At 41.0% G+C, this 25654-nt stretch overlaps 3 protein-coding genes across 3 annotated transcripts in view; 1 reads left to right on the plus strand and 2 right to left on the minus strand.

The window, feature by feature from the left end:
• Nucleotides 1-13340, minus strand: part of camkk2 (calcium/calmodulin dependent protein kinase kinase 2) — a 28337-nt gene extending 14997 nt beyond the window's left edge. Inside the window, exons 1-2 of the mRNA XM_088936111.1 lie at nucleotides 13210-13340; nucleotides 1263-1889 (exon numbers count right to left, since the gene is read on the minus strand). Coding sequence (XP_088792237.1) covers nucleotides 1263-1832 — 570 coding nt within the window. The 5' untranslated portion in view covers nucleotides 1833-1889; nucleotides 13210-13340. The remainder of the gene's footprint in view (nucleotides 1-1262; nucleotides 1890-13209) is intronic.
• A 1122-nt stretch (nucleotides 13341-14462) lies between these two features.
• On the minus strand, nucleotides 14463-17148 carry snrpd3 (small nuclear ribonucleoprotein D3 polypeptide). Its single transcript, XM_088935933.1, has 4 exons — nucleotides 16992-17148; nucleotides 15930-16069; nucleotides 15556-15748; nucleotides 14463-15065 (listed from the first exon to the last, which is right to left on the minus strand). Exons 2-4 carry the CDS (start codon nucleotides 16053-16055, stop codon nucleotides 15001-15003), a joined length of 384 nt encoding a protein of 127 aa, XP_088792059.1. The 5' UTR covers nucleotides 16056-16069; nucleotides 16992-17148; the 3' UTR covers nucleotides 14463-15000.
• Nucleotides 17149-17764: 616 nt separating this feature from the next.
• Nucleotides 17765-25318, plus strand: gucd1 (guanylyl cyclase domain containing 1). The gene is made up of 6 exons (XM_088935736.1): nucleotides 17765-17984; nucleotides 19334-19418; nucleotides 20577-20742; nucleotides 21351-21442; nucleotides 22077-22318; nucleotides 22787-25318. Exons 1-6 carry the CDS (start codon nucleotides 17978-17980, stop codon nucleotides 22876-22878), a joined length of 684 nt encoding a protein of 227 aa, XP_088791862.1. The 5' UTR covers nucleotides 17765-17977; the 3' UTR covers nucleotides 22879-25318.
• Nucleotides 25319-25654: the final 336 nt, after the last annotated feature.

Here is a 25654-nt window from a genome sequence, read left to right on the forward strand (position 1 = left end):
TTTCTATATAGTTTCTATACAGTTCTATAAGGTGACATTCTGGCATGGTGTGGTGGGCACTAACTGGGCCCGGAATCAATACCCTGCACTCAATGCACGTACTGTAAATACTTGAACTGACTGAAAACAAAAGTATTAAACTGCATCTAGAACTTTAATTGATGATAAACTCATCAATTGACATTTTATTAAACAGCGTCCTAAATTAATTTCTGAGGGATGAAGACACCACACAACCCAATTCAATTAGACTACTCATCAACTTCAATTACTTTCCTGAAACTGTCTCATTCCTGTAAATCAGTTCCCAATCATATTCTGTATATGAATAACTACAAGACTAGTTGCAGACAATCTTTGCTGCTCGGCAGCTATAGGGTTGCTATGGAAACTATAGTTTGGGGAATTTTTTTCCAAGCAAGATACCATGAAACTGATTTTCTCTCTTTTCCAATTACAGGAAGCTGTTAGGTAGCTGTGGTTCTTTTAAGGGTAAAATCAATTTTGGCCAAATTAGCCCACAGCAATCAGCAGATGGTAGTTCCCCACGCTGTCCACCCTGCCCTGTAATTGGCATTGCAATTGGATTACTCCACACTGAATGCCTGGTGACCAGATTCAGAAAGACAGGAAATGTGAGAGGGGGAGCCTGCTGAGTTTAATACATTTGGATGTGAAACACAGAAAGCTCTCCAGGTGCTCGAGTCCTCGCTCGTGAACCTGTTTAAGCCAGGCAGAGGAAGGGAAAACAATTCCTTGCACGACAATGTGTCAGCTGGAGCCTGGAATGAGCTTTTGATCAAGGAAGGACACCAAGGTGTTTTGCTGGAGCTGCTCCTCCAGCTCAGAAATAAAAACATGTGCTTGGGAGCTAAAATTAGACTCCCTTTTCAAAAAGTCTTTCTTTCAAAGCCATCACCGCTTCTGCTCTTACAGGGACAAGCCCGGTTTATCAACTGAGCACGCACAGTATGTTGCAGGTGGGCCCAAAAACAAAAAAAAACATTTATTCCCATTTTCAATTTTCAACACCTACAAGGCCTGAATGGTAGTTAGAAATGCTACCGTGTGGAGTATAGAATCTTTGGATAGTTAAACACTGTCCAAAAACACGGAAGAACAAAGTCAGCCCTCACAGTTTTAACAGTTCAATACTGAGACACCTGCTCCCTAGTCCTGCAGGTACGGTTCTGGACAGTCGCCGTTACCATGATGACCGCATTGTGGGCTTCAGACAACAAGGACCAGAGATGGTGACCTACCTGGAGATCGGTGATGGAGACTCTGTGAGACTCCACGGTGGGCCTGCGGGGGAGGCGGGGGGAGGAGTGGGGAGAAGTGACCGGGGAGTAGGGCAGCGAGGGGTAGATGTAACGTCCGTTGTGTCCCGGCGAGCTTCCGGGAGATGGGGCCGTCTGGGAGCGTTCCTGAAGGGACAGCTTCCTGTCGGACAGGTTGAGCCTGGCCCTGCTGGCCTCCCAGGTGTCGGAGCAGGGAGGGGTGGGGGACAGGGACTTGGGGGTTCCCACTTCGGTGAGTCTGTCGCCGGGCGGAGCGGCGGGTTCGGGCGTGTGGGAGCTGCTGTCCGTGTCTTCCGACTCCATCCCAGCCTGCGACCCCCCTGCCCCGTCCGCTGGGCTGGGCTCGTACTCCGTCACCACGATCAGGGAGTCCATGCCTGTGCGGAGGCTCAGGACAGAGATGCTGCAGATGAGGTCGGCTTGCTTCTGCTGCTGCTGCTTCTGCTTGGCCTTTCTGCTCCTTCTGCTCGTCTCATTCCTGCACACAGACGTCTTCTCAGCAGCAGGCTGGCTTGAAACACATGATGACATGGCGGCCTTCCCAGCTCCCTCCAGACTGCTGGTCCATCAGTCTCTCAGGTGTCCAGGCTGCCAGGGGAACACAATCTCTGCTATATGACACATTACTGGGACTGGCCTGAGCAGTTGGTTTGATTTCTTTCCTTGTCACCCCAGTGAGTCCCTGCAAACATCAGCCTCTATCTAGTATTCACGATGCACGTTGATCAAAAGCTGCATCAGGGGAATCAAGACCTGCCACCTGTACTGTTATAACCAAGTGTGGTGTGGCAACATCAGCTGGCTTGATGTTATCATGTCCAGCGGTCTTTCCCCAAGGAAAACGCATTCTTTGAACAGGAAAAATCTTGGAATAAGACGTACATGCTTTCACACCATTTGTACTATTCCTGATCACTGTTTTTCCCAAAGCAGTAGAAATACTTTTGTCATCTAATTAAAGTGGGTTTCAGAATGAAGTGGCATCTGGATCTACATAAATCTGTATGTGTAAGACAAAAGTGAAACAACAGAGATCTCTGATTTCACTTCCAGCAGACTTATATCAAGATAAAAACTCTGATAATCCTTCTGGAAAACTACTACAGATCCATGATTTATAACCTAATTTCCTGCTGCAATATTTAATCTTGTAAAAACTGTATAAATACACTGTCCAGCTGAGACTCTTCAGGAACTGCTGCTGAAGGTTAGACTAGCATGCTGATCAGTGAGAAGGGTCAGCACAGTTCTAATATCTTTTCCGTGGGGAAAGTCGACACATGGAAACATTATGTTAAGTCAGGCACGGCCTGCTTCATTAACACCGATTTGTAGCCGTTAGATTTTCATTCTCCCAACACACAAGTGACAAAATGTGTAATGGTACGGTGAGGAAAGAATGTTTTTTCAGCTCTGCAATTTAACTGAAAAGCCTTGAGAATACGATACTCCCTACTTGACTGTGATCAGCTGAGCGCACACTACCTAAAAACAGGGACAAATTCCCGAATACGTTCCGTCTCCCTGAGATGTCGATCATCTCAATGACAATGGCAGAACATCTGCATCTGACCATCGGCTGTTGACTGCCGAATTCTGCAGGGAAATGTAGCCTAGCAAGACAGGAGATGGTCGAGCAATCCACGGAAAAACCTGTCAGGAACAAGGTGTTCCGGAAACAAGGAGTAAACAAATCTGCAATTGCTACTGTGTGTGTGTATCATCCTTGCAAGGCGGTTCATTGGAGAAAGCTGACAGAACTGCTGGAGGAGGTAGGGGAATACTCCCTGACCCATGTTAAATTCTCAACGTGTGAAAGGGGTCTTACATATACAGTAGTGATTCTGTTTCAATGAATATGAGAATGACCATTTTTGATCTAGCCTATGCAATGTTCTATGCTGCTTCATTAACATGAAAGGGACACTACTGCCTACAGATAGAGGAAAATGCAGTGAGTTTCTCTTGATGCATGACCATGCAGTTGCTTCTGGATAATGACTGTACATGCAAACACATTTTGATTTCATTTGTGGTTTTATGTTTTATGCAGATATTTTATATATAGTACACAAGACAACAAAGCACTGGTCATTTTTCTGATTATTTTCATGTACAGCAATTCTAAAACCAAAATACAGCTGGAAACTGCGTGTGCTTCAAATTCCCATGCAAGTTGTACGAACACAGCTCAAGCTTGGCCAATGCAAAACTGCAAGCCAGCATGACACAACTTTCTTGGCTGATGTTAATCAAACAGCTTACTATAAACAAAAAAAGGTTACTTTACTTTAAAAGGCAGATGAAGACCGAGCACACATACCATTTCAAGCTCGCTGTTCCAATATAACAGTTGTAAACTATCCTTTCTCATGCAGCAATATAAATGTCAGGCCCTTTAGTTTTAAAGCTCAACTCCTTTTAAACACAAGGATTAATGAAATCCTTGCAATGACATTGACATAATGCAAACCTTAACCTTAGGGTAACAGGGTGGGCAAAAGTAGTAGGAATCAGCCCTTGCTGGAGTAAACCAGGAGCCTCGCTGAGAAAAGGAGCTAAGCGCTGAAGGAAGAGATAGGAGTCTTCTGTGTTTAGGATTTACAGCAACCCTCTAATATCCTAACTTCTGATGCCCATTTATTTCATATATGCCTCTTTCCATTTCATCAAGTCTGCAACTTTCTTCAGAAATGTATTGGGATGTGTATCTGTAATGTGTCTGTGAGTCATATTTAGTAAGGATTTGTGTTGTACAACTACATTTACAGTATTTCAACAAATTTTGAACAGTATACAGAACCAATGGAAATACTGGAATCGAAGGAAGGAATGTGAAACATCCACTAGTGAATGGGAACCAGCCTAAAGCATGGATGCTGGACTTTGTCCATTTCATTAAAGCTTTATTCACTCCTTCCCATCAGATCTTATGGACTCTAAGAAATAACACAGTAGGAGTTGAGCTTTATTAACTGAGAGAGTTCTTGCTAGCTCCAAGATCAAGCATCTGGTGTCACACAACAAATGACCCTTGCAGATATAAGTTAATCTGGATTTGTCTTCAGATGCTGTATTAATCTTCGAGAATTTGCACCCAGACAGATTAAAAAAAACACGAAGAATGTGGTTTTTACCAATCAGTATGTAGCATTACATTTCACAATAAAAACTACTCTGAGCAGTTTTAAGTCCTCCACTGTCAGCAGTTTAAAAATGTACCCCCTAGACTAATTTCTCCAAAGAATTGCAGAGATTCGCAAGATATTTTTTGTGAATTCAAAGTAGGAAGTGACTATGCAGTAACACAATTAAGAATCAAATCATTTTTGTCACAGTTTAATCTCTGAAAAATGTTCAATTCAAGGGGTGCATTGTCATGTGACACTTTCAAGCCCTGTGCAATGCGAAAGACTGGAGTCATGCCAGGCAAGAATGGTCGCTGCCTACCTGACCACAGCACACAGCTGCTCCAAGGCCAGAAGAAAAGACAATCAGTTACACGAGGACAGAAAAATAGTCCTGACGGATCCTGCTAAATTAAGGCCTTACAACATGGGGGCCAAAACTCCTTAAAAACCCAGTACAACATCGCAGAGTAATCATTCAGGAATTCCACAGGGAAGATCCAGCTCCTTTCACCTTAGAAGTGACAACACTTTCACTGTCCCGGTACTGGGATAGGAGGTGTCTAAGGAAGCCCCAGCTGCTGCTACAAGTTCTGTAGGAATCCATAAGGATACAGGTCCTAAAGGATGCCTATGTATGAACTAACAATACAATACTGATGGCATTGAAGTGGAATTTTGCTTATGCCATTTACTCATCAGTAGTGTATTTTTACATTATTTTTCTAATCCCAATAAAGAATTTAAAATACCACGTAAAACAAATTGAAGGACCGGTACATTTCTTAACATCTGTGGAATACAAATAAAGGAATCATCTGTGACGGTAGGTGAAAGCAAACAGGAGATTTTTGCACAGGAAAAAAAACCAATACATTTGGCACTGTAAGTTCCTCGGGCTAGAACTAATCCTATCTGGGAGTGCTGCTAGCAACCCCACCCACACACCCCCATTCCCAGTCCCCGACTATTCATTAATGCCACCGAAACTGCTCTGGCACTATCTCCTGCCTCAGCAGAATAGCAGAATGTCAGCCCATCACCTCTTCTCCCTGCCACCCACAGCTCTCTGCGTGGGAACCGGCTCACATCTCTGTACTGGATTGTTCTGGGGGCTGCGAGCTGTATTTTCTGCAGCCTCACTAATATGAGTGCGGTCCTGGCTCTGCGGCGCCTCTCTGTTGTACCAGGTGTCATTGTACGTCTGCTGTCTGCCTGGTACAGTCTCCCCAGCCCTGGACACTCGGCAGGGAGACACGCTCTTCTGTCACGATGTTAGCAAGTACCAGATCACAGCCCTGTTCATTTGAACCTTCTCTTCCTTTTTCCACTGCGGGAACAGTTTGTGTTTTTTTTTAGTTCAGACAAAAGACTATCATGACAGAAGTGGTTTGCATACTTCCTATTTGGACAGAGATTATACAATCATTAAACGATAGGTATAGATTTCTGCTACTATGTTGTTAGTACTGTACTTAGTTAGGACAGGTTTATTGGATTAGATCATTGGAGTTAAGATTATTGTTAGGATAGATCTAACTTGCACAGTAGGTCTATCAACTAAATTTCTTTGTTTTATTTACAGAAGAATTTTTATACTACTTAGCTTTGCTTGGAATTCCTGTGGGTTTGATACAATTAACGTACAAACCTGGAACCCAGCAGCTGCCTGTCAGTTCTATTCTGTTGTCCTGCAGAAATGGAAATGCTGGTCTTTCCGATGCGTCATATATAGAGAGAGAGAACTGCAGTTTCTATGATGCTGGCTTTTCTGTCAAAGTCAGTAGCCTTTTTATCCGACTGCAGTGGTATTTCAGTAGTGCTTTTTAGAAAAAAGTTGCAGGTCCACAGAGAAGTCACGGGAAAGGTTCAGAACTAAACAGGGACTCCCATGTGACTACCAGTAACAGCGCTTGCTTCAGTGGGCTGACTCATCTCACAGTTGCCAGTTCGAGTCAATTCTATGTTTATATTGACACAGCAGGAACGGCAGCTGGGAAACCAGTCAGCTAGACCTGCCCTGTATAAACTGAATGGTGCCTGTGACCCAGCAGCACTGACAGCGACAGATACATCCTTTCTCCACGTCAGTGCGAGAGGGACACTGTGGATGTCCCAGTCTGGAAAAAGGGGGGGCAGTTCTGCCAATGCATGCTTCAGAACAAAGCATGGATGACACCAATTACTGCCATGTCTGACCAGGGTAAAAGCCCTAATGATGAGCTGATGAAGAAGTGGGGATTCCAAATATGAAAAAATCCAAAGACGTGCTGGTTCGTGCCTGGGTCATGTAACTGGGATTCCTCAAGTGGTATCATTAAAATGAGGAGAGTGCTCAGGCACAAGGCTTTATCCAGGGCTAGTCGAGTCCTGAAGCTACTGGCTATTCCAGACAGGGTGGCTTTATAGCTCAAAATAACTGGCAACTCCCACCTTCAAAACTAAAACAAAAAAGCGAAAGAAACACTTTTTGCTTATGTATTCCAAGGGCATTTGCCTTCACTTTTTAATTTCAGTGACTCATTTTTTTCCTGTTTTAATCCATTTAATATATCAAAGTACAAACCGAACGTACAAAATTAGCATTCCTTTGAAAAAAAAAAGTAGGCCGCTTCTATTCCTAAGAGAAAACCTCTGAAAGTCAGATGGAAAGTCACACAGAAAGAGGCAGGTGAAGCCCAGCTGACAAAATCACAGAAAGGATTTAAGAACAGGATCTTATAGCCTTGGTTGAGGTCTTCTGGATCTTCTAAAGGGATAGTCTCACACCGTTCCTTCAAATTTAGATCTTCCAAGGCAAAAATGTGAACTGGGAAGCAGATTCAAACCAGTACAAAGAAGGAGAAAGACAGCAGTCTCTGGAAGGAAGTGTCTTCTCTTGCTGTATAATCTATGCACGGGAACTTTTTAAGAATCATCTAGATGGCCTCTGGAGATCACTGGGGTTACAAGGATTAAAGTCAGATCCTGGGGATTGAAAGACCTGCTGTCATTCGAGCCAGCTTTTATATTTGTAATGGAAGAGAAAACCCAATGGTGTGAGCACGTGCTGGAGCCAGCTGGAAAGATGAGCTTCAGACACAGCTGCTGGTCTGGCAGCCGATAAAGACGATTATTTTCAATTTAAAAATGGCGACTGAGGGGAATATCTAAACACAATGAACAGGCACATTTACACATATGCAGTAGGGGACCTATAGCTGTTAGCTATAGCTGTTAGGGCTGCGAAACAGTAATTAGAAGGCAGTGGGTTCGAATCCCAAGTGAGACACTGCTGTTGTCCCGTTGACAAGAGCAATCAGATCGCTCCAGTAAAATGTCCAGCTGTATATAAAGTGGTACCAATGTAAATCACTTTGAAGAAAGCATCACTCCTACAAGTGAATAATAATGCAGCACACACAGTTACATAAAGAAGGAGCCTTAAAGAGGCAGAATATAGGCCAGTTCTTCAATTCAATTATTGACTAATAAGAGTAATTAAAGGGTATTTAATAAGAGATATGATGACAAACACTTCCATTTGGTGGGCGGCTGTGATATGGTCAGTTTATGAGCTGACCAATACTCCCCAACATAAGTATAATGTCCAATAATGAGTCAGGAACTTTCAAATCAATAAATGACTCTTTCAAAGATCTTGACAATTTACACATGCTTATGATTATTTGTGGACAGAAGGCAAATTAAGGTTTTTGGTGCTACATTTTAGCTTTAAGAGTTGACCCCAATAAATATTGTACTGCTGGTGGCCTTATGGAAAATGGACTTGATTAGAAAATCATTCTAATAGCAAAGAACACTTGATGAGCCGATTAGATTGGACTCATAAATGTGAAATTTGTTTAGTTGATAAAACACATGATTTTGGTTGCTTATGTATAGTTTACCTTGAGAAACTGTAATCAAGCTTTTTAATGTGACTTTGATCAATGTATAGCTGGGTTTTTTCTCACCCAAACTAAGTTTTACTAACAACTGTCAAAGATATTAAAATAATAGAAAACATCACTGGAGCAAATAGTTGATGCAATTAACCTACAAACATTACAATTCCTGATTGGGCCTAAGGCTTCTGAACAGAAGTTGATGCCTTACATTCACATGAAGATGTTTGACTAGACAGTAAACATAGGTGGATTAGTACCAAATACTAATCCTGTTAGCCCAGCAACTCTTTGCACTTGGAAAACTATATTGTAATTTTCTGTAACCATAATAATTCTGTACATAAGGTCAGGGAGTAATTCTAAATAAGCACTGAAATATGTGGGCGATTCTTCACAAGAACAGGTTTCTTATTGAAACATAGTGCACACATCAAACAATATGATTCTCACACAGTTGGAAGGAATGTGGAACCCAGCTTCTATAGTCATTAAAATATTTCTTATTGTATATGTGGTAATGAATAGAAAGCTCATTTACTCATTTTGGCACACTAAGAGGGCAAAAAGTTCGAAGATGCAAGCCAAAGAAAGCGTGGTTCACACTCAGAATGAAAAGGGACTTTCTTAACTTCATATTTTTTTCCTGAAAATTGGGTGAATCAGTTGGGAGTTTATGGGACGTAAACATTTTGAAAGTTGTTCTGCAAAACTTCAACAAGGTATAGGGTGGTATATATAGGGTGGTTCTCAAAATGAGGGTGGCTATAAAACTAACTTTTTAAGGCATTACAATAATAAAAAGGAAAAAAACTTCCATTATGCTAATATGATGAAATTAAAATCAACACTTTTTGAAATCACAGACAACACTAACACACAACCCACTAGCAGCCTTCACAATTAGTCACACAGCATGACACAGGCCACAAGAAGCCAATGTTTACATGCCAATTACCATCAGACATAATTGAAATAAGTTACGCCCACTGACACAACTACTAATAGAATGACAAGCCATGTCACTGGTCTGCAGTATTCGCCTGAATTAATAAATGTATCAAATTGAAACTGAGGCCATAGAAGGCCAAGCAACTGTCCTTAATTTGTGTACAAAACATTTCCCCAGGTATGTGAAACAAGCTAACGTGCCAAGTGCAGATTTCTAAAATGTATTTGCATCTGAACAAATAGCCCCTGCAATTCTGATTCTAGGAATTACACATCTACAAGCAGCTGGCATTGTTTTCTTACTGAAGAAGCTCCTTCATGTTAAGAGACACTTATAATTAGATCTGTTTATGGACTCATTACAGCAGGATATTCAATCTTAGCTTTCACAGGGGGTGGGATGTTGGATGGGGGGGGGGGGGGGGAGGAAAATCAATAAAGTTTAGATAGGATTTTCTCTGGGTGCTTTGAATGCTCTGGTCCATCTCCTCAGTGTGACCTGCAGTAGTGGACAATTTGCTTTGTACAGGCTGGTGTCTGTATTTTCCTTCCACAGCTCAGAAATGCTCAGCTTCCAAAGTGAACTGCGACCCCATCATACTTCTGCCTTGTGGAGGTTTTTACCTTTGTTCCAGTCTTGTCAAGCCACAGAGATATGAACTCACTGAAGCTACACTTCTGGCTTCCTATATTCATATCTTGCATTGGTCTTCACCAGCATTAGTGAGAGAAAAGCAACAATATCCAATGGTTGTGTGTGTGTACTAAAGAGTTAAATGCTTAAACACAAGCCATGTCTGATTTAACAGTGCCTAACTAAAGCATCACTGCTGTGCCCTAGAAACAAACAGATGTTTGTATGGTGTCAGCCATCTTGCTCCAGATGTTGGAGCTTGTCAAAACACCCTCACACAGCCTAGCCTTTAAACCCCAGAGTGGGAGAAAAATAAATGTATTTAAGAAGGGAAGGCATCCCAATTCTGAGATCCGGGAGTTTTTCTAGATACCTTTAAAATATAAACCACTGAAGACCTTTGGAAATGCATTAAATTGATCCATTCAATCTTAGTTGGACCAATTTAAGATCCTTAACTAAGAGACATAGAAAACTGATGGATTCTAGAGCCAAGGGATTTGAGTTGGAAATGCCTGCAAGGGATTTTGAAATGTTTAGAATGGATAAGGCACCCAAGAGCACAAGAGTTGGCTTAAGAAGGAATCTCTTAATAAAGACACATCTATAGCTCCTGCTGGTATTAAAGAATGGTACATCAGAAGCAGCCTGACACCCAGTGTCCAGATTCAGTTTGCAGGTCTAATTAAAATGACTGGGTGACAGGGGATTTGAGGTGTTATTAGGGTAATAGGGACCTCCTGGGTTGGTAGGTTGCGAATGGATTACATGTAAGGAACCAACACAGAAACTATCAAGCCATTTTCTTTCTGTCTTAAGCTATCAATGAATTAAAGAGATCTAGAAACCCTGCTGGCTTGTGACCCTAAAGGATCTGAGCAGTGATTTACAACAATGCGACATAAGACATGTCTTGTTCACAAACAAAAATGATTGCTGTATCAAGCTTGTTCCAGTAAGAACAGTAAATATCCCAGTTAATCCTTAGGTGGAACTGGGAACAATTCTAAAATATTTACAGAAGGAAAGGGCCGCTCTAGTCCTAAAGCCATGAAAGACCTCTAATTTCCAAACCACCTCCAATCTCAATGATTTCATTGACCTAATTAATTGAATAAGAAGTCAAATCACCAGGTGTAATCAATTGCTGAAAAATCCCAGTTTTTGAAGTCACTGATTTAAAGGGTTTAAATAGCAAACACATTCTTCCAATCACTGTCTTCCACTAATTTATACCCTTTCATACATATTTTAGGTAAACACATAGCCCATATGATACAGGCATTGTAAGAAACTCTCTGGTATGGTTTGTACAAGTTCTTTAGCAATGCTACTTAAATGCTTCTGGCAGAAAAGATCATGCAATATGCTTCTAGAAATCTCACAGAACTTCACAGCACAATTTTCAGTTTCTTCATGGCCAAATCCCTAGAGAAGGCAAGGTGGATATTTAATACACACTGCCTCATAGCCTAATGGAACAATACAGCTTGTAATAGGGAGGTAGTTTCAGGATTAAAAAATGTCAACTCTTATTTTTTTTACAATGCTAATCAAATGAGATTGTGATTGAAGAAAATTTCTCATACTATTACCATTATCAGACGCATAACTCTCACTCTACACTAATGCCTCTGAATTTCTCGTACATACAGTATCGGACTGTATGTGCATTGACAAGTCAGCTGAACTCACTGCAAGAGAGAGATGCCGTCAATGCACTTGTAACAATTCCAATCTGTCATCAAAAACAGGCTGTTTCATAAAGTCTTGCTCCTGCACAGTGGGGGGCTGAGGTGGAAACAAGAAAAAACTGTTCATCCCTTTACACACTGCAGTGACAAGAACCCATAGGGAAACCCACACAGCATGCTGGAGATTCAGCTGAGATATTGCTTCAAAACAACTGTGACACAGTCACCCAGGCATGGGACATTCAATTACCATTACACCTATAGAACACGAGAGTCCATGCTATTATTGATTTCTTCAACCAGGCCCAAAGCTGGGGGTGACATATCAGTAACTGCTACATAGCCTGGATTAAACACTTTGCAAACACCATCACAATAGCGTTTCTCAAATCCCACTTTCAAAAGCAATTGGATTTTGTCTGAGCTGTTAAGTAATTGAACTAACTACTCCCTTAACTGAGGCAGTTTATCTCTCTTTTTCAGATCTAAAGAGGATAATCTTTTTTAAAGAGGTGTAAGAAACCCCGCAGACTGTGACCCCCGGGGACTGGAAACGATCAATCACATTGCAGCGCTATACAAGATACAAAGTAATACCAAACTTGAAACAAAAATCCAGGACAAGCGGTATTTGCACAGATATGCATTTACGTGAGTAAATGTCAAGACTATTTAAATTTGATTTCCTTTAAACCTATAGTATTTAAGACCATACGACTTGGCAACGCTACCTAGACAAAACGCTTAGAAACAACTAACCACACATACTGTAATTACTGGCAGGCGCGATGCACTAAATAGACGATGATCTAGTCCAAAAAAGAAACACTTTCCCTTGACCTGATTCAGTCAAGACGCTGAGAGCCGCGTGTAGTCTTAGGACCCAGCGGCCGTAGTACAGTGAAGTACAACCAAAACAACCGTGTGGGGTGAAGATCGCCGAGATCTTTTCATTTCTCCCTTCGCTTTCATGCGAAAACCGGCGTTACCTGTATGGACACATCTTACAACACGGGCCGGGCTCGTTAATCATGCAAAACCTGCCGACTGCCCCCCCCTCTCAAAATCAGAGGCCTCTTACCCAGGAGAATAAATAGTGTGCGAGATCGCGGCCCGAGACGTTTGCAATAGGAGTGCAATTTTTTGTCAATAGTTAACATCGCCGATTACGCTTTCTTGAACCGCAATCATCTGCTCTTACTGCGAGGACGCATTCTCAACTATGAAGTGTTCTTAAAGGCCAGAGCCCTCGTTCTGAACTAATGAATCACGGTTAATACTAGCGAATTGTGAAAATATATATTCAGTTATAACGCGCACTCATGTTTCTCTCCGCCTTTTATCATAATGCCAACTAGGCTGGACACTCGGCAAGTAGGAAGTGAAAAGTAAATTGAGAGACGAACGCCTGCCTTTCAAACACAATCGCACATTCTTGCGACTGATAACAGAGGGAGAGTTTGCATGCCCCGTTGGCTGTAGTTAACAAGACAGATGTTAAAATCACAAACGTCCAAATTCAGCGGAAGACCGCGCTCGCAAACGCAGTACACGAAACCGCACGCGTTTCTTGGCCAAATTCCCAGCTGTGCACATTTCAGGGAGACGCGTTACCTTTCCATGTTCCCCGTCAGAAAATGTTGCAGATTCCGCTACTTTCCCAGCACCATCGCACGATTTCCCTGCAAATAAGGCTGTCTGGCAGGGAGAGCGGACGACTGGGCGCTGATAGGTGGAATGGAAGTGGGATAGTCCAATCCCGACCAAAACAGATAAAATCCTCCTCCTTCAACTGAGTGTTTTGCGGGATCAAGCTGTAAACCTACCGAACTGTTCTCAGATGGGGATTTCCCCCCACAACGAGTCTGATCAGTTTTGACCGATTAATAGTACTTCGATTTCGGAATACCATGCCGCGATATACTGTTGATAATACGGTTTTAGCAGCGGGCAAGCGAACGGTTAACGAGATATGCTTTTGGTGAAACTAAAATATTCAATTAACGTTTTCTGTGTCCGGCGAGAAATGGTGAATGGAAGCAAATGGGCTGCTAGCAATGGAGTGGAAGGAGAAAGCTGTATCCCTGTTTAAAAATGTGTCTGAATCGTGAGAACGCTGCATCATACTTAAATGCTCATATCTGACTCACTCGCAACCCATTGCTTACCTCTCAAAGTTACAGAAATATGCATTAGCGACGCATTACACCTACATACACTGAAATTGTGGCTCTCTGGCGCCCTCTCGTGGGCAGAAACGTCCTCATCTAAATTTATCCCGATGTTCATTTCTGGGTGCCGATGTTTGTGTATTTTCTAAACTGTACATGCAAACAATAAAACGCTGCCATATTTTTTTCTAAAAAGTTACATATATATAGCAGTCCAGCCGTGAGTGTTATTCACTGTTCAAACGCTTCACATAAAACCCAGGACATTTATCTCCAGATGAGACCACCCTACTTCTGATCTCTCAACAAAGTACTTCGAAACTCTTTGAATAGTTGAATGACTGGTACTGGCCTCATCGGTAAAACTATATCAGTCTCTATATTCTAATGTATTGGATTTCTATAACATCTCACCTCAAAGCACTCTGCATGTTTGAATGTGCACTTCACCCACTGCCAAAGAGCAGCACCCACCTGAGAGGAGGGGTAGATATGCACCTACAGCCCCTCTACAGAGCAGATCAGGTGGGGGAGTCAGAAATGGCTTCAGCTGAATTAAGAGGGAGCTTCAGAGACACTAGAGTGGAAGATGTGTCAGCTGCCAGATTTAGATTACACAAAACTGAAACACCAGCAGATCACTGGGAACAGACAAAGTATGAAACCTGAAGAGTAAAAAAAAAGGCACAGCTGCACTTATGTTCAATTAAGTTTTTTATTAATGGCCAAAGATATCAATTACTATTAAAACAAAACCAGACTATATGTTGTCCACTAGACATTATTTTATCAATGCATCAATTCTGGAGAAGCTCATAAGGTGAAATATGTTTTTGAGACAAGACTGAATGGAAACCCTACACATTTCTTACAATACAAACTTCATTATAAGTCAGTACAAAAGTGACAGAAGTTGAAAATCATCTTTAGACCAAACTTAAAGGCTGTTATGAGGATCAATATGTTGAATTACATAAACAGCTGCCCCTTTCATGTAAATTCAACTGCAGTAAATCAAATGTTAAAGACAGCACTAACTGAATATTGATTTGTTAAAATGTGGAAGTAAAGGACAAACACCGGACATTATACCTATTTTTATTGAGCACCTAAAAAACTTGCCAGAAAAAAAATCAAAAATGATTTGCCTTTTAACAGACAACATCCTGAATGATCACCCAACCTTTTAAAAAAACTGTACAGTAAGAAAAGGCCATGAAATGCACATTGAGGGTTATCGTCTCTTCTGGAAAATATTTCCTCTTCCCATTCCACCGCGGCCTCTTCCTCTCGCAGCCACTTAAAAAGAAAAAAGTGGACACAATATACAGTACGTGTTCATCACCCTATAAATGCAAACAAACTGCACTAACTGGCAATTCTGATCAACAGATTACCAAAAATACTGCTGCTCTGGAATAAGTTCCATCATTCAAGAAATGGCAGGCTCCTCAGATCAGTAACTGATCAGCAGGCACGTGACCCAATACGAATGTCTTCTAATGAAGGCCTTAACCCATGTACCCAAACTTAAGGAGGTTTAACCCAGGTCATTACGTAAGTGTAAAACCAAGTAACGATGTTGATCGAAGAGCACTTTCTAGCTGGCATTACTTTATTTCAAGACAGTCATCAGTACACTGGATGCTAAGGAATAAATTTAATAAAAAACAATAACTTCAATATTTCTGTGCAGTTCTGCTGATCACACTGAAGTCCTCTACAGAAATACACCACCTGGAGAACTGTCCTATGAATTGAAAAACCAGGGCTCTGGTGTACAACATACCTTGAGCTTTGAGAATGGCAGCTTTCCCTCTTCCAGCTCCAGAGCCCTGGTTTTTGTTCTTCATACTCTTCAACATGGGGGCGTTTTTCAACATGTCCGGCAGGATCAGAAATCTTATCTTGCTGCCCCGAATATAGACCTGTTCCAACTGCGCCACACGCCCATCTCTGTACGTCACAGTGATATTAGACATCTGGAAGAAAAAAAAAAGCAGCTTTAAATTCACTTGCATGTGCACAACTCTGCATGAGATTAATTCAAAGAATGCATTAAAAGCACGGCATGTGTGAAATTATATGGGGACACCGGCCTAAAAGGTTTGCTTGTTCTTAATGCCCCTGGCATTTCTCATCTCAACCACTTATCAGGCTTACCTGGCAGTTCATGTTGTCCTCTGCTTCTATAAGCTTTCCTCGGTACACTTCGCCCGTGTTGGTTTCACAGGTGACGATGTGACCCTCGGCCTCATGCAGAACTTTGATAGGCACTCCGATGGACATTTTAACTGGGACCTCTACACAGAAACACCACGACAGGGAGGCAAATAATTCCAGGTGAGCAATATTAGACTAGAACACACAAAAAACATGCATCTGGATACCTTGGAAAAAGCCAGCATCTCTACCCCCTGCCCGATCAATCAGAGTCTGTCCTGCAGCTCAGTTTGTACACAAGTTAACGAATAAACATCACACGTTTTTGTAATTGCCTGCTATTAGGTAACATGATTAAAATGCATTCAGTAACTAGTATTAGATTTTGAATTTAGACAATTGTAAAGGGTTTGTATGGACCAAGCAGGCCATTAGCTGTTCACAAAGGAATGAAAACCTGGATACTGGATGCATTTACTCAGAGGTACGCATGTTTAGTTCGAGTCTAATGAGCAATCTGACTTAAGCTGGTATATACTATCGGTTCTCAAGATGGACCTCAGAGCGAAATTCACTAGTACTTCAACTTTTTTGACAGTTTGTTAGCATATATTTTACAAAATACACGTAATATTGTTCACTTCACAAGATTTAAAAAATATTTAGGCTACTCTTTTTATAGATAATAGACCAGTGCGTTAAGCAACGTTCACTAAAAAAAATCTTCGAAGCATATGTTTCGAAACATTACATTCTTTAAAGCAGTAAATGAGAATAAACGGGCTCTACTTCGACACGGCCTTTGTGTTATGGCAAAACCCAAAGAGACTTGGGTAGCTTTGGCTATGGGTAAAAGAAACATCTCAATCGCAAAAAAAAGTTTCTGTTTTGCGTCTGGGAGAAAATACTTCAGGAGAAGGTATATTTGTTTTCTAACGTAAAGTATTTCCATGCCATTCAAATCAAGTTCATTTCCTACCTCCAACGAACTCATAATCTTGATTCCCTTCGTTAAAAGAAAGGTAATTTCTTACAACTTGTGATGAAACATAACATTCTTACCTGTTCGCAGTAAATATTGAATTCCTTCTCTTATTTAACCGTTTCCCGGTTTTAATTGTGAACGGCAGCGTGTTTAAAACCTGACCGCCTTGGATTACGATTTTGTTCGTTTCCAATACCCCACAATGCAACGCGATAAAGGAAGTCCCAAAGTACTTCCGGTTCGATTTGGGTTTTCCCGTCGTTATGATGAATGTTGGGATTTGTAGTTTAACATAAAGTCTTCTAAAATTTCTCCTTTGCAAAGAATGAAAATAAGTATAACGGGCTTTCTTTTTACTAAATACCACACAAGGAGGAAAACATGTTCTGTTGCTCCAACTTTTTTTTACTGTGCTACGAAAAACATTTGTAAAGATATACAGTAACTCTCATCAACTTATAAATTCTTATTATTTCATTAATCCTTCTTCTTGATCCCTAGCTGGGTGTATTCTAAACCCTTTCTTTTTCTGAAAAGGAACGAAAAACAAGTTGAAGATGCACTTGATTTTGTGAAGTTTAAGAATAGCTCTAAGCAGCTACCCAAAAACAAAACTTAAAAAAAAAGAAACAGCCAGCTGTAAGTTGCTCCCCAATAACTCGTGATCGCCCGAATATCTCACTATCTACTGTCATGAGTAGTACACTGGAGTACAATATATTATAAGAACAGCCTATTTATTCTAGTTCTCGTCCTTCCTTGACTGTGTTTAGAGGGCGCTGTAGGCGCAGCCGTTTTCAAATGGGCGTCTGTGGAAGTCCTCGTTTTGCAAGAGGAAATTGCGTACGGCGGAGATGCAGGCAGAGGTGCCGAGCAGATCAGCACTGCAGCGCCGGAGAGAGGCGGCCCGGACCGGGGTCGTGACTGTGGCTCCTAATGTTCATGTCCGGCGAACAGACCCAGCGCCGTGGTGCTGAGACGGTTTCCTCTCTGAAAATCGCCAGATCGTGCGCAGAAAGTGAAAAGGACTTAACAGCATTATATAAAAAACAAGCAGCACAGAATGACAGGTAAGATGAAGCGTTAGCGTAGTACTCTATGTTGCCGAACTGGATAATTTGGGATGGTCCTGCTTTGTTTTTGTTTTAAATCAGCCCTTATTGGAAATTAACATATTCAACGATTTCGAGGCTCCAAGAAAGATCCTGTCGTGCTGTCGAGGTGTTGCGGGCCCTGTTACCACAGGTGTTTCGTGTTTAATGTGCACGACTATTTCTCGTCAGGCATCTGAACATAAATTAAGAGAAGCAGTGGTGTTATTGGTTTCAGAAGTTCGCTTCGCTGCTGAACACAAATGTCCTCCAACCTGCTATGCACTTCTTGTCCTGCGTGTAAAACAAGTTAAAATACTACACAAACCACTGTAAACTGTAACTGTAAATAAACCCTGGCTCGTACAGTAGCGTGGTAGGTACATTTATTCACCCGTCACGTAAATGCAGTTAACATCTGTGACTGAGCCCGCTAGCCCGATTGACACAACTCCGTACAGCGTGTTTACAGCTTAGTTCAGTGATAAGAGTAGCTCATATCCGTGTTTTTTTCTCCAGTCGTGTATTTTATCGCAGGTAGTTGATTTCAGTTCTGTGTTCGGGGCGCATTTGGAAATGTGCTTTCAGCTCTTAAAAGACCAAATGGGATTCGTAATTGGTATCAAGCATGTACCGAATTCTGAGTTTCGTGCGTGTGTGCTGCCTGAAAAGTACTTACTGGACCCTCCTGCAGAAGAAAAAAAAAACTTCCTATTCTGGGGAATGTCTGATCAACTCTCACTCCCACCTGTGTCTGCTCATTATCAACCAGTGATTAGCAAGACGGCAATTTGAGAACAGACTGCATAAAGGTTTGTGTGCTGTAGTTGTTGGAAACAGTACCCTTACAGTAGGGTATGTGTGGCATTCGAGACGAAGAAACAAGATAAATAAAATGCTAAAAAAGCATGCAGATCTGTTAAGTCATTAATTAGCACTGGAGATATAGAGCTCAGTTGGAAGGAAAAAAAAAAAGCAGTGTTTCTCCTGTACCAGGGTTGGGAATCACTGGATTAGACAGTTTCTCATTTGAAATCATTGACGATCCCTAATTATATATGTATTACTGCATAAAAGGAAACAATTGTAAAAATATTATTATATTCCTACCGTTTCTCTTTTGAGGTCTGTAAAAAGAGAGGGTACCATTTAGACCATAGTGCTTGTTTGGCAGTTTAGTTGCTAGGTGCATTTAACATTTCCTCCATCCAATTTCTTACTGCTTTGTCCAATACAGGGTTGCATGTTTTCACTTTTTATTTTATCGCTATGTTTATATGTAACACATATCTCAGTATATTCACGTCAGGGCACTTCTATTTGTTTAGATGGTGTTGTTCAACTGAAAGTACCTGCCATTCGGCAGCTCTATCACTGGGACTGTGGGCTGGCTTGTTCCAGGATGGTGTTGAAGTAAGTAAGACAGAGTCAATGTCTTTCTGTATTACAGTGTGACTTTATGAAGGTGTCCTTCAATCAAAAGAAGAACCCATTTTTCGAATGCGTTGCTTGTGTTCTGCCTCGGATTGATCAAACATGCTCAAGGTTGTTTGATGGCCATCCAAATCGGGGACTTTGTAAACTGCTTCTTCTGTCTTAATTATAGAGACATCTTAAAAGTTTTCAAGGCAACAGTTCGTTTAGAATATCAATTTTGGTTGTCATGTTACAACAAGTCATTAGAGCTGTGGAGTCAGTTCAGAGCAGAGAAAGCAGGCGCGTCCCCACGCTTCAGGGTGTGGTGATGGGCTGAGACTCTGTCTAGTCTGGACAGAGATGAGTCACGGAGATGGGAGTGGATATATACAAATTCGAAATTTAAACAACATTCCGGTTGACTTCTTCAGAACCAAACGTGAAAAACAAACCCCAAGGGCACAATGGAAACCACAGGAAGGTGCTTTTAAAAACTGAGAACAGGAGATACTTCTTTACCCAGATGGTTGTGGAACAAACTAGCTGGACACATGGTCCAGACACATTGACTGATGGTGGCCACAACTATGAAGGTGGTACCCTGGCGTTTCGAGATGCTTGGATCACTTAACCTGTAGTGACCAAACTTGCTAGAAGGGCCAAATAAAGTCCTGTGACTTTAATATTGCTTATGTTTTTACTAGATTCACTGGGTATGTCTGTTTATTCTTCCATTGTTCAGTCATTCTCTATCTGTAGTAACACATCTGTATGCATGGTAGTGTTGTTGGAAGAAGTACTAAAATATTTATTTGACTTACATATTCAAAAGGCCTTATGAAGACTACATTCAGAATGGACTGGAACTTTAGTAACATTTACAGCATAAAATGTGGTGATGAAAATGATTATTGTTCTTAATTGATGATGACTGGGGTTTTTTTTATGTTGCCTAACTGGAAATCTAGCTCATCACATAGATATAGACGTGGCTCTTGGTGAGAATTTGTGGCATGCAGCTGTGGTTTTCAGAATCACCGTGAGTGTACTAACAACGCAATTTTAAAAGCTTGCAATGGGTCAAACTGCTATTTGAACATAAGGAAGTGGTTGCAGCAGTGCTGTGTTTTATTGCCCCTGACGGTTACTGTGTAGGTACCTTCACCCAGTGAGCGAGGAGGAGTTTCAGAATGCCTGCTGGGAGCTCAAGCTGACCGAAAGCGTATGGACTATTGACCTGGCCTACCTCATGAGCCACCTGGGAGTCAGACATCAGTTCTGCACCCAGACCCTTGGGGTAGATAAGGGCTACAGAAACCAGGTACTGGCCAACTCTGCACTTTCCTGACAGTCCAACTGGTGTGAACTATAGGGCTAAAGACTTCTGTAGGTTGGGATATTTCGTGCTAAGGTAACTCGGTTAGGTAGTGGATCCAGTTTTCCTGTAGGCACTCTGGCCAAATAGCTCAACTGGTTCATTTACTGTGCAGTGGGCCATTAGGCATTGTCACAACTGTTAATTGTGCTTTAATAAGAATTTAATGCACTTATATAGACGTTTTCATTACAAAAGGATATCAAAGTACTTTACTACATGTAGGAGGGGACTTCTGTCTCTGCTACAGAAGTGCAGCCCCCACCTGAGAGACACACTGCAGCCATTCTAAGCCAGCAGCCCCAGGTGGATCAGGCGAGAAGTGACATTTCTTCGCCAGTTGAATTAAGAGAGAAGTTTTATACGGCCAGATTATTCACGCCCAAAGTAGTATTTGGTAGGACAGATGGATTACCACCTCTATTCCTTTGGAAAGTTCCATGAGTTCTCTAATTTTATGGTCCTTTTCCTTGACACACCCGCGAAAAGTAAACAGTCATGTAATACTTAACCTTACATGAACGTAATTGACTAGCTTCCCTCTGTTTCCCCAGTCGTTTTACAAAAAGCATTTTGACACCGAAGAGGACAGAGTGAATGAGCTCTTTAACAAGGCAGAGAGCAATGGGGTGGTGGTGAAGAAACGGTAGGTATTTTATCATTTTATGTCCTCCTCGCTTTCCTGTTTTTACATCTGCTGTGTTCTTGCTTTCAGCAGAAAAATAGAATTTTCATTTGTCCACTTAGCATCTCCAAGACACCTGCAAATGTCAGAGAAACAATGACATTTACAACATGCACTCTTCTGTCTGCTTGTGCCACCTGCTTCCAACTTTTTTTTGTGTTTTTTCTTTTAATGGCCATTCCCTACGAGAAATTTAACCACAGTATTATGAATACAACTACAAGCCTGAAAATGACTTCTACAGTAAACTCTGTTAATGATAATGTGAGACATATTAAACGTCCGAATAGTGAATGCTGATGTTCTTCTCACATTTCACCTTATTCTGAAATGGGATTAAAGCAAGAAAACTGTATGTTCCCCTGGTCCTGCAGGTTCTCTGAGATTAATAAAGGCGAACGCCTGACTACAGCGGAGATTTGGACTAATTCAAGCCATAAGAGATTAGGTAAAGGTGTTAAGAGAGCATGTGGAATGAAATGTAGAAGAGCTTCCCAAGATTTAGAGTACATCTGTCCAGTTTAAAGAAAATATCAATGCCTTTATTTTTTTAGTTGATTTAGCCTGTAACAGGAGTGATTTTGATCTTCTACAGCTCTGTGACGATGCAGGAGATTCAGAATCACTTGGCTCAAGGGCACGTGGCGATAGTGCTGGTGAATGCTGTGCTCCTGGTCTGTGACCTCTGCTCCACCCCTGTCAAGTATTGCTGCTTCCTTCCTGTGGGCCAGAAGTGCTTCTGCAGGAAGCCTGACTACCAGGGGCACTTTGTGGTGGTGTGTGGCTTCAACCTTGCCACCAACTCTGTCTTCTACAACAACCCAGCTTACTCAGACAGTGAGTTCCCGTTGAAGTGATTCCTTTGGGAAGATGGAAAAAGAGTGCCACAGTAAGGAACAACTCTGGGGGAAAAAAAGTTGTTCCGATGTGTCATGGTCTTCATTGCATTGCCATTTTGAATGACAAGACCTTTGTCTTTCTTGTGTTCCTTAGAAGTAGTACAGAACGTTTATAAATCCAATCCTCTGTAAAATTTCAGAGTGAGTGAACACATACTCTGCTTTGATGCCAGAATGGAATACTTATGGAAGATAACTAATTTAAAAATTCATTTCCCGTGATCTTAAAGAAGATTTGATTTGATTAGTGGTAAGAACTGGAATATGCAATAGAGCAAAAGAAATGTCTTTCTGCAAGATCATGGTTTTGAAGGACTGCAGGAATGTATTCCATGCATTCTGAAACACATACTGCATCCAAGGAAATTTGCTTTCAGTGACAAAAAATTCCTTGTGTATTTTGCAGGAGTGTGTTATACCAGCGTAGGTAACTTTGAGGAGGCACGAAAAAGCTATGGGACAGACGAAGACATTCTGTTTGTCTACAAGGAGAGCTGATGTCCAGGAGACATGCCTGATTTCTGCACACGAGCACTACACTCTCACCGTGACAGCTTTGCTGTTTGTTTACAGCCGAGGACATTGCACCAGAACTTAGCAGCTTTGATCTTTAAGTTTGGGCAGAATGGTATCTTGAGATGGGGCTGTTTGTTCCAATGGAAAAATGGCTGATTGCACAAAAAAAACACATCACTGTGTCATTTGTCTACCTTCATAAACCACGTGTTTCAGGTGGTGTCAAAGTAAGGGAATTTCTTTTTTTGTGGACAGAATGTAGAAAATGTGACTGAACACGTCCAGTGTTATGATTTTTCCTTCTGTGCATATGGGCGAGTTCCACATATTGACAAAAAGCAGAGTCTGGCACATTTTTTAAAATCAAAGTGCAATTTAAGATGTAGGAAACCTTCTCTGTGAGGTTCATGTAAAGACGAAAATATAAAAATAGTATTGCGGTTCCAACAAAAGTGGTTCAGTGATATTCTCAACAGTATGATTGGTAATCGCAAATGATAGTGGTCAGAAAGCTTGATCCCTTTATATTGTGTTTTCTGTACCATTTTGAAATACCCCCAGGTTTTCTCTAGAGTGGAAACGAGAGATGTGCTCATTAGGAGTTTTCCCCACCTCTTGAGATGAAAAAGCCAATCCTGTATTTGTATATTACTGGTTGTCAAGCTTGAAAATTTAACAACAGTTTGTCTGCACCTTACTTATAATGCAGTGGTGACGGATGTCCAAGACCTTGTCTAAGCAGAACAAGCTGGAGGTGTTTACAGGTGTTGATAACTTTTTTTACACCTGAAAGATTCTGTCAGTTTTTTGTAATGTTCCTTCATGGGCCTCTGTATCCAAATTAGAGGTACTATATGTTATCATTATAGCTAGGGTTAACTGCATTTCTGATATGTTTTCATCTTTTTGATGATGTGTTTTGACACATTAGGCCTGGCTGATATAATTCCTGATTCTTGAGCAGGCGTTATTTCAGAGGAGGTGGGTAATTTTAGAAGCGTACTGATTTAATACATTTGAGATACAGACTCTCAAAGCTTTACCAGACCTCAGTTAAGATATAAGAAGGGCTTATCCTACAGTTGTGGGAGTACTATACTTGACTGTTTATATGGGGAAAAAGGGTTAACGTTTATGTATATGCTGCTTCAGTTAATTATTTAATTTGGTAAATTTCAATTTCTGTCAATCTTTGAGGTAAAATCTTTTTGAGTTCAGACTGCACTTCAAAAGCAAGCCCATGGTTTTTGCCTTCTTTTTATCTAACCTGAAATTGTTATACTTCAGGTTCTGTTGTTGGATAGTATCTGCATTCTTATCTTGTGTTAATGCAAAATATACAGTACCAGTGTGAACTGGGCTGGAAAAACAGGTTTGGGAGAAATCTCCTTTCCTCCGTGAGCTGGTGAAATGAAAGAAGAGCTTATAGCATCCCAAGGTCAACAAAACCTGTAACATCGGGAAACACATACAGTACACACCTCACCTGTCTTCAGCTTCAAATACCAGGAAACACACAAGCACCACACCTGTTTCAAAAACATTATTAGGAAAACACAAGAACCTCACGTTCAGGTGCAGCCGTGGGGACTGCTTTGTGCTGCAGAGTGCTGTCAGCTGTTTCACAGGACCACAGTCTGCACACAGCAGACTGCTAGGGAAAGAGACCCTCTACATTTTAGTTTTCACGTAGTAGAGGTTTACCATTTTAGAGGGTTTTTTTTCTTCTATGTTTGTCATCCTCAGTTTTCAACTTGTTTGACAAAGGGAAATGATTGCAAAAAGTGATAATTCTTTAGAGAAATTGTACAGTATTTTCTGTGGTATTGTAATTTTTTGTAAACCACTTCAGCATTGTTGTAATGAAAAGAATAAGTAGTGCGGTCTGTTTGAAAATGATATTGGTTCACCAATATGATTGTATGTATAATATATTGTATCATTTTGGAAGTTAAACTAAGAAAGATATTACTGGAATATGCATTGGATCTAAGAATATTTAAAATCACATGGATTTTTGTTGTCATTAATACTAATGCGCAGGGAGGTTTGATCCCTTTGATTAGTCTGGGTTTGTGTATTTTATTCTTTGGGGTTGGGATAAAAATGCAAATGGTTCTTGCTGGTTTCCTTTAAGATATTTTGATCCATGTAATTACACACCAGTGACTGTGCAAATTAAAAGTAAAATCTCCTTGCAACTGTATCAGTGAAGGAAATGACTGAAAAGGAAACCACGTGTAAGTATCTGCATTCAGTACAGCCCTGTTATTTTCAATCGAGTCATGAATCTTCAGTTTCAAAGACTCTTTTCTGCTAACGTCAGAAACGGATATTCTTGGAATACAGTGTGCACACAAGTTTGCATATACAAAACTACTTTGCATGCAGATATCTGTTATGATAAATAAAACATTCCCCTAGATTTCACGTTTTCCAAGCAGCATTGCTGTAATATTTCTAGTTTCTTTATTCCACTTTATTCTAAACATTTATTAAAAACAGTTAGATTTCTATGACTTAATATGTGTGGACTTTTATCTTGCACATGAACGTCTTTGTGTAGGACCTTTGATTGTATTTCATTATTACAGGTTGACAGCCAACACTGAAATCTGAAAGATTTCAAGTGCACTCACGTTTTCAGCTTTTAGCAAGTGATGCTTACTGAACTCTACTGAGTGCTTAGCTTTCAATGCAGAATACCTTATTATTCCAAAGGTGGCCTGTCTAGTCTGGCCACAATATTTGTATTAGA

Source organism: Atractosteus spatula, chromosome 17 (genome assembly GCF_055471065.1).
Source record: "Atractosteus spatula isolate fAtrSpa1 chromosome 17, fAtrSpa1.hap1, whole genome shotgun sequence".
In the NCBI taxonomy this organism is placed as follows: Eukaryota; Metazoa; Chordata; class Actinopteri; order Semionotiformes; family Lepisosteidae; genus Atractosteus; species Atractosteus spatula.